At 52.6% G+C, this 16,856-nt stretch overlaps 1 protein-coding gene across 1 annotated transcript in view; it reads right to left on the bottom strand.

The window, feature by feature from the left end:
* The window catches only part of ASTN2 (astrotactin 2), a 365,413-nt gene that overhangs the window by 248,344 nt on the left and 100,213 nt on the right, over nt 1–16,856 (bottom strand). Inside the window, exon 4 of the mRNA XM_072883508.1 lies at nt 2,280–2,429. Within this exon, the coding sequence (XP_072739609.1) occupies nt 2,280–2,429 (150 nt within the window). The remainder of the gene's footprint in view (nt 1–2,279; nt 2,430–16,856) is intronic.

Raw genomic sequence — 16,856 nt, 5'->3', positions numbered from 1 at the left:
CGGCAGCACCTTCCCCGCTGACCTGGGCCCTTCCCTCCCAGCCATCCTCTTCACTTCTACCGGAGCTGAGCCCTGCTGCACGGGGGTGCAGTGAGACATCCCCACCCATCTTGCAGTACCTTTGGGACCATTGCAACCAGCTCAGGACCAGAGCAGCTCGAGGTACCGGTGCCCAGCTCCTCCCCATCACCTCCCTTCACCCGCATCCTGTCCCCAAAGCCCTTCCCCAGCCCCACGACTCGGGCGTGCGAGAGCCTGCCCGGCGCGGGGCTGCTGGAGCAGGCACCCCAGCATACCTGAGACGCACGCCCAACACCCCGGGAGACAGCCGGAGAGCAGAATACAGCGACAGGCACGGCGGGGAAGATTTGTGGCCAGGCAGCTGGGCGTGCTCTGGCTCCCAGCGGGTCCCTTCCCTACCGGGGGCAGGGGGAATGGCACAAGAGCCCCAAGGGAGAAAATTTATTTTGTTCAACACGGGTCTGGCCGACCCTGCCGCTGGGGACCTGCTGGAAAGCCCAGCTTTAATTGCACATGGCTGAGGACTGCCTGTGCCAGGGGCTGTGGGAGGGAGGGAGGCATGGAGAGAGACCTTGCCCAGCACCATGGTTGGTTTTCCAAGCGGGGCATGGCAGCTGGAGGGGAAATTCAGCTCCCCATCCCAAGCAGAGATGTTGGGCACGAGCCAGTCTCCAACCCTTGTATAGAGGAAACGCAAGCCTGGGCAGAAATGGAGGGCAACGAAGGGCTCTCGTCCTGGTATCCACTGACTATTCCCGTGGCCACTGATGGGTAGAGGGATCCAGGGGGACGGCAGCGATGGGGTGAGGTTTGGGAAGACCCTCCCATGCCCTGGGGCACACTCTGGCATGGATGGGGATTTGCGGGGAGGCAAGGGAGCACCAGCCCGGGGAGGTGGGAGACGGAGGGTGCGTGTCCCCAGACGGGGGACAAGCCAGGCTGGCTTGGGGCCACACTCTGCTCCCATGCAGCCAGAGGCTCTGCCTGCAGCCGGGCATCGTGTCTCCTCCTAAGCTCAGCTGCGAGGATTAATTGACTTGCTCCATTAGTTACCAAAAAGCATCTTGCCTTCAGGTGGTTTAAAAGTGAAATAAAAGCAAAACCAAAAAAAGAGGCCGGAGCAGGGAGTCAGGGAAACTTCACCAGACAGTCACTGTGGACCCCAAAGCACCCACACACATGCACACTAAAACCCAGATATACGTATTTGAATAACTACTAGAAAACAAACCAAATAATTTAAACCAGTTAGAGTTGGAACATTTTCCTCACACTAAGTGAATAATTTATGGGTAGAGCTATAATAAAAAAAGCCCTCTCCAGGCCTGTATTGCAGGAAAATGTATCCAGAATAAAAGATCACATTTCAGACTCATAAATAAATGAAAAACAAAACCAACAGTAAACAGAAAGAAAAGTATTTCCTTCCCGGTTCCTGGCACTGCCACAGAGCCCCGCAGTGCTCAGGGCAGACCACAGCTAAGGGTCCTCCCTGCCCATCATCCCTGGAGGGACCCCGATGCCTCCTCCTCCTCCCCAGCTGGAAATCTGGACCCAAACCCTCCGCACAGCCTCGGCACTCACTGCTTAACACACAGCCTTTACCATCTTAAGCAGCGAAAGCAGTAGGAGGCAACCGTTTCCCTTGCTGAGAGGCAACGCAAGGAACAACCCTGCTCGCGGGGCTGTTCCAGCCAACCTCCTCCTGTTGCTCCGGTGTAGCTGGCGATGGCCATCGAGGCTACAAATAAAACTCAGCATCCCTCCAGCACGCTTTAGCACGGTGCAGCCTTTAGAGCCATGGAACGCTGCTCCCACCCTCTGTGTGGCCCCTAAAAAAATAGTCCAAAAAACCCCAAGCACTGGGAAAGTGCAACGAAGACAGGTCCCAGTAATGCGAGTTACACCCAAAATGAACTTCGCCCCTTCCTCTGAAATAAAAACTTGCCAAGAAACTGTATTTCACCCCCACCAAATCCAGGTTAGCTGGGGCAGCTGGCAGGGACCCTGGACTTGCAGCAGACCTGGATAAATTCCTGGGGGGATGCGAGGTGACACCCCTCCCAAGCACCTCCACCAGACCACCCAGAGGATGCTGCATGGGGTTTGCCCTTCTTCACCCCATCACGGAGGAGCTCCAGGGTCCCCACGCTCAGCAGCAAGGGTGAGGAGCTCCTGCCTTCATCCCCAGCCTAACTCCTCTGGACGTGGCCAAATCCAGGGCACCGGAGGAGCGGGTGGTGACCGCGGCAGCCTACCTCGGGGCCGGCTCCGGCGTTTCCGTCTCCCCACGGACGTGCTGCGCAGTGCGGGCTGGAGCTGCCCGATCTCAATGGGCGTGTTGGTGCGGAAGCTCTCCTTGAACTTCTGCATCAGGGACTCCACCGTCTCCTGCGTCACTTCAGGAGCTGCAACATCGGCAAAGGCACTGTGGTTAAAAGAGGACCGGGCCACCGTGTCCCCACTGCCCGTACAACCCCTTCCTAGCGGAGGACAGCATGAGCCGGAGCTGAGTCCTGGGGCAGGAGCTCTGCCAAGACCCTCCGAAGTCACCCACAGGGACCCATCCAGCACTTTCCAAGTCTTACCAAAGCCACAGAAATTAGAAAATTATGAGTTCACAGAAAATGCATTTTTCACACTGCTTTCCAGCATTTTGGATTACTCCTCGCCTCTTCCCCATGTGCACGCAGGTCACTTGGAAGCATCATGCCCTTATCCAAGTTACAGCCTGAAGGGTTCAAACCAGACAGGAACCCCCCGGGCACTGAGCTGGCTTCGGGGCAGGTTTAACTCTGCCCCGGGAGCTCAGAGTCAAACCCCAGGCTTGGGAGCCTTTTGGGGGGCCGGGTACTCCCCGGCAGGCAAGTTTAGGATTATGGAGTGGTGGGCAAAGCTGGGGTGGGAGCCAGGCGAATGATACGCAGCCAGTCCGGACGGGCTCCGAGCTGCAGCAGGAACCCCTGGGGTCTCGCAGGGGCTGCACTCCCATGCTGGGAAGCTGCACCTGGGCTGAGGAAGCAGCTTGCTGCAATGCCCCACGGCACATCACAGCTTGCTGATATTTAAGCAACTCCCCTCCTTGCTCTCACACCCCCCCTATCCAGTAATGCCAAAAAAATCCCCAGAATTGTCCTACGAAACTCACCATCCACCTGCACAACAGATGGTTACGGGAAATCATGAAACCACTTGCAAAGAGCAAAGATGAAATTGAGGATCAAAAGGTTTGTCCTCCTGCAGGCCACAGGGGTCTCCCAGGCTCCACAAATGGTTTAGCCTCTGTCCACTCCTTGAATAAACTCATTAGCAGAACATAACCTCTGTCCTGTCTCCATTTCGAGAGTCACAAAGTCCCTCCGATTCGCTCCTGAAGCTTCCTCTGCCCGCAGCGTGCCTGTGTGGGGCTGGCAGGGATCACCGGCCCTATAGGCACCCTGCATCCCACCCGGATAAGGGATGAGCGAGTGCCTTGGAGCTCCCCAGCCTGCCAGGAGTTATCCTGCTGCGTCACCCAGGTCCAGAGACACATCAGATCTGGACACCCGGCGAGCTCGAGGTGCATAACTGCTCCGGACCATGGACTCCAATTCCCGTCACAGCATGTGGCAGGGTCCATTTTAGTGTGAAATGAGAAGGTGACCATGCAGGACGAGACATTTGTAATCCTAGACAAGGATTTGACTTAAATGCGGAGTCTGCAGCAGACTCCTCCGACAGCCACCCACGCTGCAGGGAGGGCAGAGCCCCCACCGCCCCATGCCACGGGCACTGCCACACCAGCCCACAGAGAAGCTCCCCCTTCCTTCTCCCCAAATCCCAAAGGCAATGTCCTCGGGCCCCCCAGGGCAAGAGGCTCTAGACCACCCCAGGGCAGGTTTCTACCCCGGCAGGCTGCAGAGAAGGTCCTGGGGCCGTTGGGAGGGGGAGCGCTGGGGAAGAGCAGACTGGCTGCCGTGCCCGTGGGCACGGGTGCACCGGGAGGGCTCGGGAGAGGATCCGTCCACCTAGCACTGCCACACCGGGCGATGGAAGACAAGGATCGAACCTGCTGCCTGCGTAAGCGCTGAAGGTGGGAACCATTTCAGAAGAGCTCCAGAGAGAGGGGGGCCTAAGGGACCGGCTATGTTACATCTTCCAATTATTCAACGCCAGGCTCCTCCAAGAACCACAGATCAAAGGCAGAGCTCCCCAAAGCCCCCTACATTTACGGCAAGCGTGGCCGGATCCTGCGGTGTTGGATGTCCCAGCAGGCAATGTTGCAGGGGAAAAAAATCAAGAGCGGGGAAAGGTCTCCAAAGAGCACCTAGCCCCATCCCCAACAGCACACGTCCACCCGCCTCTTGCAGAGCTCTTCCGAGGTGCCGGGGAAACATGCTGAGGCAGCACCAGTGCGGCTCAGCACCCCGCCGCCGTGTCAGTGGGGGGAAGCCCATCCCCGCAGCGCCTTCGCCTGGGAGCAAGTGTAACAGGGCCTCCCTGCAAACAGATGACAAGTTATCTGAACCTCGGGGCTGTGCGATACATCACGTGTGCAAGTGGAGCAGGGAGCTTGGGAACTGCACAGCTGAGCCTTATTTACCGAAGAGGCCAGAAGGAGAGCACAGGAGGGGAGGAGGAGGGGGCCCATGCCTTCAGCTAGCGATGAAACGTGGCGAGGTTGCAGCTCTCGTGGTCCCTGCTCAACTGATGGGAGTAATCAGCGCCGCGGTGATCGTACCCCATCTGGCCGTCACGCTTGGCACATCCACCCGGAGGCATCTGCTCACGCGCTCATCAGTGAAGCGAATGCCAAAAGCAAGGGGGGAGCATCACCTTCGCGGGGAGAGGGTCCCCGCGGTCGCCAGCGATTTGCGATGATGTTACAAATACTTATTCGAGGAATGGGAGCAAAAAGCTGGTGCATCTCACCACTTCGCACAACTCGTGTGTGCCAGCGCATCGTTGGCCTCTCCATGCCCCTGAGCTCAGGGGTTTCGAGCAATGAAGAAAAAAAAAGAAAAGAGAAGGGGGGGGAGAAGAAAAAAGAAAAACCCCTTGTCAACATGATCCCAGCAAGTGGAGTTCGACATGGTCAGCATGGAGAAAACCCTTGCTGACAAATGAAAGGTAGCTGTGCTTCAACGGAATGATCATCAGGTGTCAAGGATGAAGGAAGGACCCTTCACGCACTACCAACCATGACAAAAGGGAGGGAGCAGAAACCAACGCACCGTATCGTAATGAGGCACGGCACTCACCGAGGCTGCTGGGACCCTGTTGACTACGGGGGTGACCATCACATTCATAAAAGAAACACCATCCCCCGCAAAGTGCCACCGGGGCTTTGCCACCCGGGGGTTTCCATAGTCAGCCGTCTGACCCTGGACAGCCAGGGGTAGGAACCCACCACCCGGACCGATGCCTCCGTGGGCATCACACAACCGCACGGCAAACACGAGTTTGCACACGTGCACTGCTGTGCCATGCATGCACTGCACGCCTGCTTGGCATTCCCATCTCCCACAGAGGTTTTAAGAGTTCTGAAAAGGATGGGAACGCACACTACCACAAGGTAGTGCAAAGCTTCAAATACCCCAGCTCTGCCCTGCAGGACCCGCCTGGGCTGCACGTGCCAAACACGGGCTTAGCCGGCGACTCCCGGCGCTGCCGCAGCACCCGCACGCTGCTCCCCTCCCCAGCACAATGCAGCCACATCGCCAGCACCCGGGCACCGGCTTCTCCCCACGATGACCGAACACGACACAGATTTAGAGGCGATAGAACCGTCCTCTCCTTGAGCGAAGCTTGCCAAACTGTCTTCTCTCCCATCCCTGGTTTCCAGGAGATAAATCCGTCAGGGCTACTGAGCTCACATCTTCGTCACCACGTTGAGAGTTTCTCCAGCCTGGCAGAGGCGGTGAGATCCACCCCGAGGTCTGGCACAACGCTATGATCTCAATCTCACCCCGTCCTATAGCGAGGGCCTTCAGCAGCGTAACAACCCCAGGAACAAACTGAAGCAGAGGAAGCACAAGGCTCTCCAGCCTCCGCAAAATCAGCTTCCATCTCTGGCAGCGATTTAAGGATGCAGCTGAAGGTCACCGTACCTTTGTAAAGCACATTACATGTTCCCGTCGTACACCTCCCTCCTGTCCACCCCCATACGCTATTTTGAAAGCGATTTGCTCTCCTTATGGCTCCCCTATTCACTTGCACATCTCCCACAAAACAATTCATACCAATAGCCTTCCTTTCTTCCTTCCTTTTTGCCGGCACAAATTGCAGTGGGAAAATATGTTGTTTGGCTTAAAAATTACAACAACAACAAAAAAAGTCATCAACTGAACAATATGAGCGATGTTTGGGTAAAAATACATTGCAATGGAGATGGGAAGCGGCAGCACTCGTTTCAGTCCTCACGGGACTCCCAGCACAGCCAGGAGAGCCGCATCTTTCCCAGACACACAGGCTGGGTTTGGGAGGCTGTTTCGGGGAGACCACAATTAGTATCTCACCAGCATCAGTGGCCAGGAGGGATTCTCCAAAACACAGTCCCAGGCTCAGATAAACACAACCACCCACAACCCGTATTTGAGAGACGCTGGTTGCATGCCTCCACCTCCACTGGTTGCACTTGGATGGTGCCTCCACCATCCCAGGACATTCCCGAGGATCCACCACAAGGGACAAGGAACTGCAAAACCCCTTTGACTGTGCAACCTCTTTTCTGCCAGCAGAGGCTGGGAAGCTGGGATGGAGCCGGTGGCAATGGAAGTACCCCATAGCCCTTGGAAACAAGCCCTCGACCTCACTGAGGTATTTTAGGGTCTTAAGACATGGCCTTGGCGGACCCCAATGAAGCAGCTGTACCACACACTGGAGAATTACCCTCGAGCCTAAGCCAACACGCCTGCAGAAACCCTACGTCCACCCAGTACCTGGCAGCCCCACTCGATGCTGCACCAGACCCTGGCAAGGCAGGGGAAGGGCAGCAGCTTCTCCCCAAACCAGGCTCAACACCTCGTGCTGCCGCTGAGCGGTTGGGAGAGCTGGACAGCCCCATGGCTCGTTCTTTGGAGCATATTAAAACAGAGCAGTGAGGCTTAAGATCTGCAAAGGTGCCAGCTTCCCCAAGTCTCCCAGTCTTTAGCATTCAGCTCAAAATTTCGGTCCCTGGAGCCACAACCATCCCCGTCCTCCTCATACAACATCTGCCCTCCTACAGCTGCAGGGAGAGGACTGGAAAAGCAACAGCAGCTTGTATTAGAGCCTCCCACACTAGGTATCGACTAAAACATCAACATTACCAGTGGTTAAAATGCTCCCAGAGTTTTGGAGAGAGGAGTAACTCGCAGAGCAACTCAAGAGCTGCTCGACTGAGCATGCCGCTTCGCTGGAATCGAAGTGTTTCACAAGAACACATCAAACTCAATCAAGAATTAAATGAAAAAGTTTGGGCACAATTAGAAGTCAAGGTTGGTGGGATTTTTACCTCCTGACCTGGACACGTGTTCATGACGGCACCCATGGCCACGTATAGGACACAGCCCCCTCGTCTCAGACGCTAGCTCTTCTCCATGCCCCTCTCCCATCCTCTCACTGGCTGTTTCCAGTATTTTTCAAATAATCCACTTTTTCTAGGCACAGGGGAGGGTGCTCTCCTCAGAATCACTGACACTGGCTCAAAAGGTCTAATGCATCTATAACGCACCACGTAGACATCAGGTACGTGTAACGCAGTTTAATAACGTTATAATTGTTTCCTTCAAATCAAACCCCTGAGTTTCAATAAGCACATTTTGATGTTTCTGGATTGGTATGTTGGAAATTTCTATTCTACAAAGTATTTCAAGAAATCAATTTCCGATTCTATTTGGGATGAGCATAAATTTCACAATACTGGAAGCTTTCCACATGTGGAAACCCTGTTTTCTCACCAGCTCTAAATAATGGGTGTTTGTTGCTTTTCGAAGCATGAAATAAGCAACGGTGTTTGTTCTGAAACTGAGGTGTGGACTGATTTTCAACAGTGCCACCCTGAAGGTACTAAGCTCCAGAAAGCAGAGAGCTTTACTTGCATAAAATTAGCTAATTACACCGATGCCTATGTGACGACGGTAGGAGAGATTTGTACAATAGCTTCACACATATCGGGAAGAAAATACATCTGGAGAGTAACATCCTGCCACAGAGCATGGTGGATACAGCAAAGACACGAGAAACGCTGAGAACTTTAGCTCTCCATCTCTTTCTCCAGCCGCCAAACACCTCTACCACCTCTCGAGCAAAAGCTTCTGTCCCCATTGGTCCCCTGCTCTCCTTTAGTTCATGTCATATGCCATGTGCAGGCACACCATGTCCAAGAACACCAGGACACTGCTAGCTGCATTACACAACCAACTCAGGACTTATATATATAGACATAAATATATATAAATATATATATATATATATATTAAAAAAAAAATCAAAACAAAGCACAACCAACCACACATACCCATACATCAGGGGACCAAGCACCTTCTGCAATGCATACATCTCCAAGCCGTCCTTAGGCGAACCCGTCAAGGGAAATGATCTAGGTGGCACCACGCGCTCTGCCGGAGCTGGCCCCCAGCCCAGCCTGCCAGCGCGGCGCAAGGGAGGATCAATCTCTCTCTGAGAAGCTCTTGTACACAGAGGGGTTTTCAGATGCAGCAACAGAGGGATATGGGAACCCAGGAGCATTTTGAAAACAGGCTTGTATTCCATCTCAACTTTTTCTTTCTTTTCTCTCCCGGCCCTTTTTGTTGAGTTTTAAAATAGAAAACATATATTTTTTTTTTAACATAGGTATTAATACATTTATAGATTATTATATACATTAATAAATCTCTCGCTATAAAAATAGATTTTTATACATAAAAGTCTGATTTTAATTGCAAATTGGAGGGGGAGGGTAGCAGAAGAAGAGATAAAGTTTTATTCGAGATGTCTCCTTTGAAGGAAACTGAACAAATGTACTTTCCTCCTTCACATATTCATGAGATGACTGCTTCCCTACCCCGTTCTCCACCACCCTCAGCTCCGGGCTCAGAGCCAGCACAGTCCTTATCTGGTACGAGGCAGGGAAAAAAAAACCAACCCTGATAGGATCAGAAGTTTTCAGTAGTTTAACAAATCTGGAAAAAAAAAGTCTCCATTGGTTTTTAATAAAGCTTGGGGCATGTGACAGGAAAGGGGGATGCCGGGAGAGGCTGGTGTGCAGCATGGGAGGGGGATGGTGACCTGCGTTGGTTCAGCATCCCGCAATGGGGACGGGGACCTCGGGGAGCACCAGGGCACCCCACAACCCCTCTGACCACACACTCACTCTGCTTTTCCTCTTTACTGCAAAGCTTTGTTGTTCCCCCCCAGTCTACAGAGGTAACATCTGCTGCTCCTGTCCTTGCTGCAGCCAGGTGAGCTGCTCCTCAAACCGGCAGGACCCAGGGGAATGCCGAGCCCGCCGGGAAGGGGCATCCGGAACCAGAGCCCACGGCAGCTCCCTCCCAGCACCGGCTGCCCTGACCCTTCTTCATCCTCTCTCCAGTCACGGCGCTCAATCGCTTCCCAGCTAATTGCCTCCACTCATGTGTGCAAACTAACCGTTTACTGGAAAATGCCACGGAATGTTAATTTCATTCGGAATTGGGTAATTGCAAAGCACTTCCATTTTTTTATTAAAGGAAATGAATAAGCATTGTATTAATAGCATCGTTTCCAACTCCGACCAAAATCGCGGCCCCATCGACGGAGGCTGCGAGTCATTTGTCACCCCGCACTTTCCCTGCCTTTCTACCTTCCTCCTTTCCCTTCCCCCCGCCACACTCGTGACTTCCCATGTTGGTAATTAAGATAATGCAATATCATTATAAACACATCGCAAAAGATCAAACACTTAAGAGTCACGGTCCAACGGTCCCCGCCTCTGCCTCGCACCTTTACATTGCGAGCATCTTGCAAAAGCAGATGGGTCTCTGCGCTCCTTGGGCTGCTACCAGCTGGGTTTGACCTTCCCAGGAGCTGTTTCTGACTAGGAAACCCTCAGCTCTTCTACGGGGCAAAGACTTTTCTAGCACACCCCTCCCCTAACTCCTACAGGGCATTGCAGATTGGGGTTGTTCAGCCTGGAGAAGAGAAGGCTCCGGGGAGACCTTATTGCAGTCTTTCAATACTTAAAGGGGCCTTATAAGGACGAGAGGAAATGGCCTCAAGTTGTGCCAGGGAAGGTTTAGATTGGATATTAGAAAAAATTTCTTTACTGAAAGGGTGGTCAAGCATTGGAACAGGCTGCCCAGAAAGGTGGTGGAGTCACCATCCCTGGAGGAGTTCAAAAAACGTGTAGATGTGGCACTTCAGGACATGGTTTAGTAGGCATGGAGGTGTTGGGTTGACGGTTGGACTAGGTGATCCTAGAGGTCTTTTCCAACCTTACTGATTCTATGATTCTAAGAAAGATGGGGACAGACTTTTTAGTAGGGCCTGTTGCAATACGACAAGGGGTCATGGTTTTAAACTAAAAGAGGGTCGATCCAGACTAGATAATAAGGAAGAAATTGTTTTGATGAGGGTGGTGAAGCACTTGGCACAGGTTGCCCAGAGAGGTGGTAGACGCTGCATCCCTGGAAACGTTCAGGGTCAGGTTGGATGGGGCCCTGAGCAACCTGACCTAGTTGAAGATGTCCCTGCTCACTGCAGGGGGGGTTGGACTAGATGACCTTTAAATGTCCCTTCCAACCCAAACTATTCTATGATTCTATGATTTGTCCCTTTACCCCATTTCTCCTTCTGCAAGAAACAGCCTTTGGCCATGGGATGCTGCCCCATCTCCCCCACCCCAGCACCAAGAAGGTCCAGCCCACCGGAGACTCTACTTCCCACCATCTCCACTCTAATAAAACCCTTAACTTACCTTTTTTTATGAGACACCGTAACCTTTTTGCTTACATGGTGAGCAGAGAGGAGAGGGGAAGACAGGTAGACCCTTAGCAGCAGCTAATGCTCCTCAAGTTATAAAATAATTGAAAAGTTAAATAAGAACACTCTGGAGGAAGCTTCCCGATTTGGTGCTAATGGGCACACGAAGCGGCCTGGGCTAATGTTGCGTGGAGAAGAGATGTTGGCTCGAGAGCACAGCGCTGCCCTCCAGCTCCCTCTCTCCACTGCACATCTCCTCCAACCACAAATACAGAGGAAAAACTGCCCCATGGAGCCAGCTGGGGCAGAGACCCACCGAGGGCAGGAGAAAGCCCCATCCCCACCTGGCTGAGGAACTGCTGCTGAGGGATGAACCTGGAGGCAGCACTTCGGGATCTGTAAAGTGAGTGTGAGCAAGTCCCAGCACCCCTAGGGATGGGCACGGGCAGGGCAGGGCTCCAGGAACAGCAACGGCTGGCAAATGTGGGTGGGAAACATGTGGCCCCTCTCCAGTCTCAACCACCACCCAACTCCCTGCTTGGCAGCGTGGTGCAGAACAAATTTGTTAGTTGGAAATCAAATTTCCTTTGTCCGACAGGCAAGGTGATACCTTTTCATGGTACCAGGAACTCCATGCCGGGGAGAACAAGGGAGTGACGTCAACCCAGAGGAGAAGGGCAAACCACCAAAAACCCGTATTGCAATGGGGCCGAGGAGCTTCAGCCATGCACGCATGGCACAAACACCACCAAAAGGAGCCCCCCTGCAGTGGCAGGGACCAGCCATCTCCCACACCGGGAAGCACAAGGGTGCAGGCAGAAACAAAGGAGCTGAGAGCTGGTTTGTTGGCTCAGGAGAAGACCTGGAGCTGAGGGAAAACCTGGAGAGCCCAGACTATCAAAAGCAAACCACTTCCAAGCCACACGGGCAAAGAAGTGAGGCCGAGCACAGCCAGAGCCCGCAGGACCTGATGGGCGAGTCGCAGCAAATGCTGTAACTCAGCTGGGCAGTCAGGATGGATTTGAAACACCTTGTTAATAAGTTTCCTCTCCCCCTGGTCCTTCGGGTAGGTCACTGCCTAATGATAAATGGGTCTGGAAAGTGCCTGCAGACCTAATATCAGTGCAGGTGCCCGGCCTCGATCCATCTTCCTTAGGAGTCAGCGAACAAAACTAACTGTCTTGGCGCTGTAGCCAGGTAGAACACGACCGACAGGAAGAGGACATGCAAACAGAGCAAAGAGCTGGCACTGCAGCTGCCCTCCCTGCTCCCCTCCCCATAAAACCCATTAGCCCAGGACGGACCGATGGGGAGAACATCTCGTACACGCCGACCGACGGAGCCGCAATGCCCCTAGAAGCCAAGGTGAAGAAGCGCTGAGCATCATGGACCGAGATAAACCCATCGCTCTCATGCAGGTGACAGGATCTGGAGCAGTCTCAGCTCTGAGCCATGCATCCCAGGGGCTGCCCAAGTGCTCACTAGTCTCTATGTATTTCCAGCAGAAATGAGGAACATTGTGGGGTTGTCCTCCTTCATTGCAGACCCCACACCCTCTTCTCCTGGTCAGCCAGACTTCAGAAACCGGTGGCAGGTTTTTGCTCCATGCTGACACCACAGAAGGACAGCCCTAGGCAGAGCTGAAGCTCTCCCAGGTCCTCTGCATTGCACACAAGGCAGCTGCAAGATGCAGCCCAGTACAGAAACCCAGGAGAAGGGAGGACACTTGAGATCCCCCAGGGTCTCCCAAGGGGAATAAACAGCCACCATATTATTTTTTCAGATTTTGCATCGGGGGTGGAAAAAAAAAAAAGTACCAAAAAAATCATCTCGAAGCTAATCCTGGTCAACAACTGGCCTACAACCCAGCTACGCCTTAAATAATGTAGTGCTTTATCAAACATTCATAGTGATGCACAAAGTGATGAACAACATGCGCCTGGCATTTATATAAATATAGTTCCTGATGGCTTGTTTTCCTTGGACAGCCTAAACTTCACAGCTTATCTTCTGTGAGCTTGTGATTTTGCCTGGATGAAAAGTGCTTTGGACACCTGGGGAATCAGGGTTACTGCACACAAAACTGCCACGACATCTCCACCAGGCATCACCACGACATCTCCCCAGCCCCACAAAACCCAACAAAAATCCATGTTAAAAGAGCTGCTGCTGACTCGAGGAGCCACAAGTCACCCAGCTGTGGCTGGGAGAGGGGATGACCAAGGGTATTTCTTCTCACATGGGAAGATGTGCAGCAATGGGGTGAGAGCAGCCCAAGCCTCACAAAGCAGCAATAAACCAGCAGGACTTCACAGAACCGGCACGCCTCTGGGACGCTCAGCAAAATGCTGGCATATTAGAACACCTCTTTTCTCTTCCATTCGCTATGGCACCATCAGAAGCCGCTTTTCCATCTGATGCTTCCCTCCTCTGTCTCATGAAATTAGTGAGTGGGGATATAGCAAAGGTGAAGGGAAGGGAGAAAAACAAGAAAATCACATCAGGAAATCCAACGTACCAGTCTTTTCTCAACAGCGGGCCAGGAAGAGCCCCGACCAGCCTGAGAGATGTTTAAGTCTTAAATTAATCATTAAGCACACGCCAGCCCAGCACCTTCCTCGGCAGGGGGATGCAGGACCAGAGGAGGCCACCAGCCCGTGGGGGCTTCCACGTCCCTTCTGACCTGCTGCTGGAGGCAGGAGGCATGTTGGACCTGGGTCTCGTTGGGGAGACCTCCTGGGCATGCTCCTGTGCATCCGCCATGCTGCCTTAGGTCACTTTCTTGGGAGGTGTACTGGAGGGGGAGCGTGTCCCGCAGGACTACCACACCAAGAGACCATCACTCCCTCCCACCATATCGATGGGGACAACCCAAATTTAGGATGGAGGCAACCAGTTCGGTGTGATGGGGTCATCAAAACAAACCTAAAACTCCAGCTTGGCAACTCTCTGTTCAGAGCTCAAAAGGCAATTAATATATTCATTATGGCTGTGGTTAGCCCTCTGGAAAGCAAAGCTCTTCCCTGGCAGGTATGGACATTTTCAAATCAACATTAAAGTCAGAGCTAGCATCACTATAAAACCGAAGGACCCAATGGCGTATCCATTGTAACCTCCGCAACTGGGGCCCCTATTCTGTTCTTTAATGCACTCAAAGCAGTTGGAATTAAGCATGTTGGACGTAAAGACGTGTTTAATTTCTTTAATAACTAGAGACACTAGCTAAGCACATGCTTAAATGTTTTCCTGAATTGGGAGCCAATTCCTACCCTGTTAGGCCTCATTTCTTTTTTATTTCTTTGAAGCTGAAATTTGCAGCCGGGTTTTTCAGCCAGGAATAGCGGACTGCAAAAAACACTTTCCATGGGCAGGCTATGTGAATATACATTTTCAAAGGTCTCTGTAAATTACACAAGGAGTTGGCGGGGATTAGAGCTGAGAAAAGCTGATCACGTACAAAGAGGGTCACGATCCCATCAGGTCACTGGAAAGAAGACAGAGCCCCAAGACACATCAGATGCTGGCCTGACGTACTGTCCCATTTTAGCTTCCAGCCCCAGCAAACGTTAAGCCATCATTTTATTTATTAAAGGCTCAGAAAGCCTCTGGTTAATGCTTGGATTCAAGGCGGCGCTGCATCTGCCTACCCGAGCAAACGGCAGCTGCAGACAGCGGCTCCCAGCCCCAGCACGGCGGCATGGGCACCGGGGACGGCACAGCCCGGCACGGCGGGGATCTCCCTGCCGGCAGCCAGCCATGAGCCCGGCTGGGTGCAGATGTCCCCTCGAGGATGCTGGACTGTCAGCTCAGGGACGGCAACACCAGGGCGGTCATCTCGCTTCTGTTGCCCATGGGCTCTTCCTCGTCCATCACGGAGGAGAACACCCTCACCCTGCCCGTTATGAGGGCATCACCTCCGACTCACACCCTGTCTTTAAATCTCACCTCCACGGTACTGCAGAGCTCATACATTTGTAATGAACAGCAACTCTAGGGCACAGCTTAACTACCTGCCCTCCTCTTCCACATCTCAGCCCCCAAAATGTCACTTTCCCCAGCCCAGGCAGCGCGACCTCAGCCCAGAGCGCTGCCTTACCTCTCCCCGAGAGGAGTCTTCACTGGGAGGTGCAGATAATGACTGAGGCGCAGCCACCAGAACAGCTGCTCCAGCATTGGTGGGTGACATGGGAAGCTCCCTCTCCTCATCACCAGGACCCTTCCCCTGCCTGCCTTTTGCTGTTACCTCAAACCTAAACCATTTGTCTCCCCTGCCAAAAACTCTTCTGCCGCAGTTCTCCTGGACTGCATCACCCAGAGGAGTTTGGCTGGGAGGCTGTTGGGACCACAATTCCTACGTGAGCAGTTCTCAACATTTCCTCGTGCTGCCCTGTGTGCTGTCTGGCTTGGCTCCCCTCTCCAATTCACAGATGAGGGCTGGGCCATTAAGTGACATGACCAGGGTTACCAAAGCAGCTGGTGGCAGAGTGGAAATGGATCTACATCTCCAGGTTCACTCTAGGTGCCAGACCATCTTTCAGGCATGCTCAAAAGCCTCTCACTATCACCACAGAGAAAAGTATCCATGGATTAAGTAAGAGAAACTTCAGAGGTTTACCTAAGTTAACACAGCAGGTGAAAAGAAAGTCCAGGAGATATGAATTCAAGATGACTGCACAACCACACCTTTGATATGCCTACAGTATTAATCATCGGTACCATCAGTAATAAGTCCTGTCTCCTGTCTAGACTTGGAGGCCATACCCAGACTGCAGAGTCTGTGAAGCCAGCACAAAGGCCCGCTTGAAAAGTTATTTTTTTGAACATGAAAGAAACTGAGAAAATAAAGATGGGTCCTTTGTTGCAGAACTGGAATTGCAGATACTCGATTTTCAAGTCTGACATCTATTTTCTCCTCAGTTTTCACCAGGCAGAAGTTCTGCTTCCCACTGATCCTTAGGAGATTTGGTTTGGCAAAATCTTCTTGTTGGGGAACTTGCGAGTAACCCTATATTCAGGCTTCCTGGACTTTTATCTGCCTTCATTTACTAACTCCATCTCTGTGCATCCAACGTGTCCCATCGGGGGATGCAGTGGTGCTGCCTGCCATGGACTGGGGGCCAAACCCCCTCAAACATCACGTGATGGACAGAAGCAAAGGGCTCCTGCCGCTGTGGGACGAAACCATGTCGGTAAAGATGAGAGCCAGGTATATTAAAAGATAAAAGCAAGTTAGGAATTCTCAAGGGCTAGAGCTTGAGGCCATCTGCTTGGGAAAAGCAGGAGAGCAGCAATCATCAGGAACATGGACTGGAAACTCCCCAGAGAAGTGAGGACAGAGGCAGTGAGGACAGTGGCATCACCTGCATAGTTTCCCCAAATCCCCTTAATCGCAGAATGCTGTGTACACACGGGGACCGGGTTCGGGCACGGGGGTCTCCCCTGCAAAGACCAAGACCCCAGAAACTGCACCCCACACCAGCAGACCCCGCTTGGCACCATGCACACCCACGGGGCACAAAACCCCTGGAGACCACCTAATAGCCAGAGAGAACCCAAACTGCGAGGAGATGGCACGGCCCCCTTTCCACGCCAGCACAAAGGGATCCTTTTGGCTAATTAGGACTGCCTGGCTATTGCCTCCTTCCTCGCTCCATTTCATTTTATTATATTAATAAAAAAAAAGACTACTTTTCTTCTTAAACTGCCTTGGATTTTTCTTCTGTCTAAATTCATCTGGGCTCTGTGCAATGTCACTGGGTCAGTTTGTGCTCCTGCTGCAATTCTAATTTTGTCAGCTTTCCATTTTCTAGGGAGTTGGGGGATTTTTCTTTCTTTCTTTTTTTTTTTTCCCCCAAGTCAAAAATGATTTTGCATAACAGTAATAATGTTAATGGCCCTGCACAGCGCATCCAGAC

The sequence above is a fragment of the Ciconia boyciana genome, chromosome 18 (genome assembly GCF_034638445.1).
Source record: "Ciconia boyciana chromosome 18, ASM3463844v1, whole genome shotgun sequence".
NCBI lineage: Eukaryota > Metazoa > Chordata > Aves > Ciconiiformes > Ciconiidae > Ciconia > Ciconia boyciana.
This window is presented reverse-complemented; position numbering and strand designations above follow the sequence as displayed.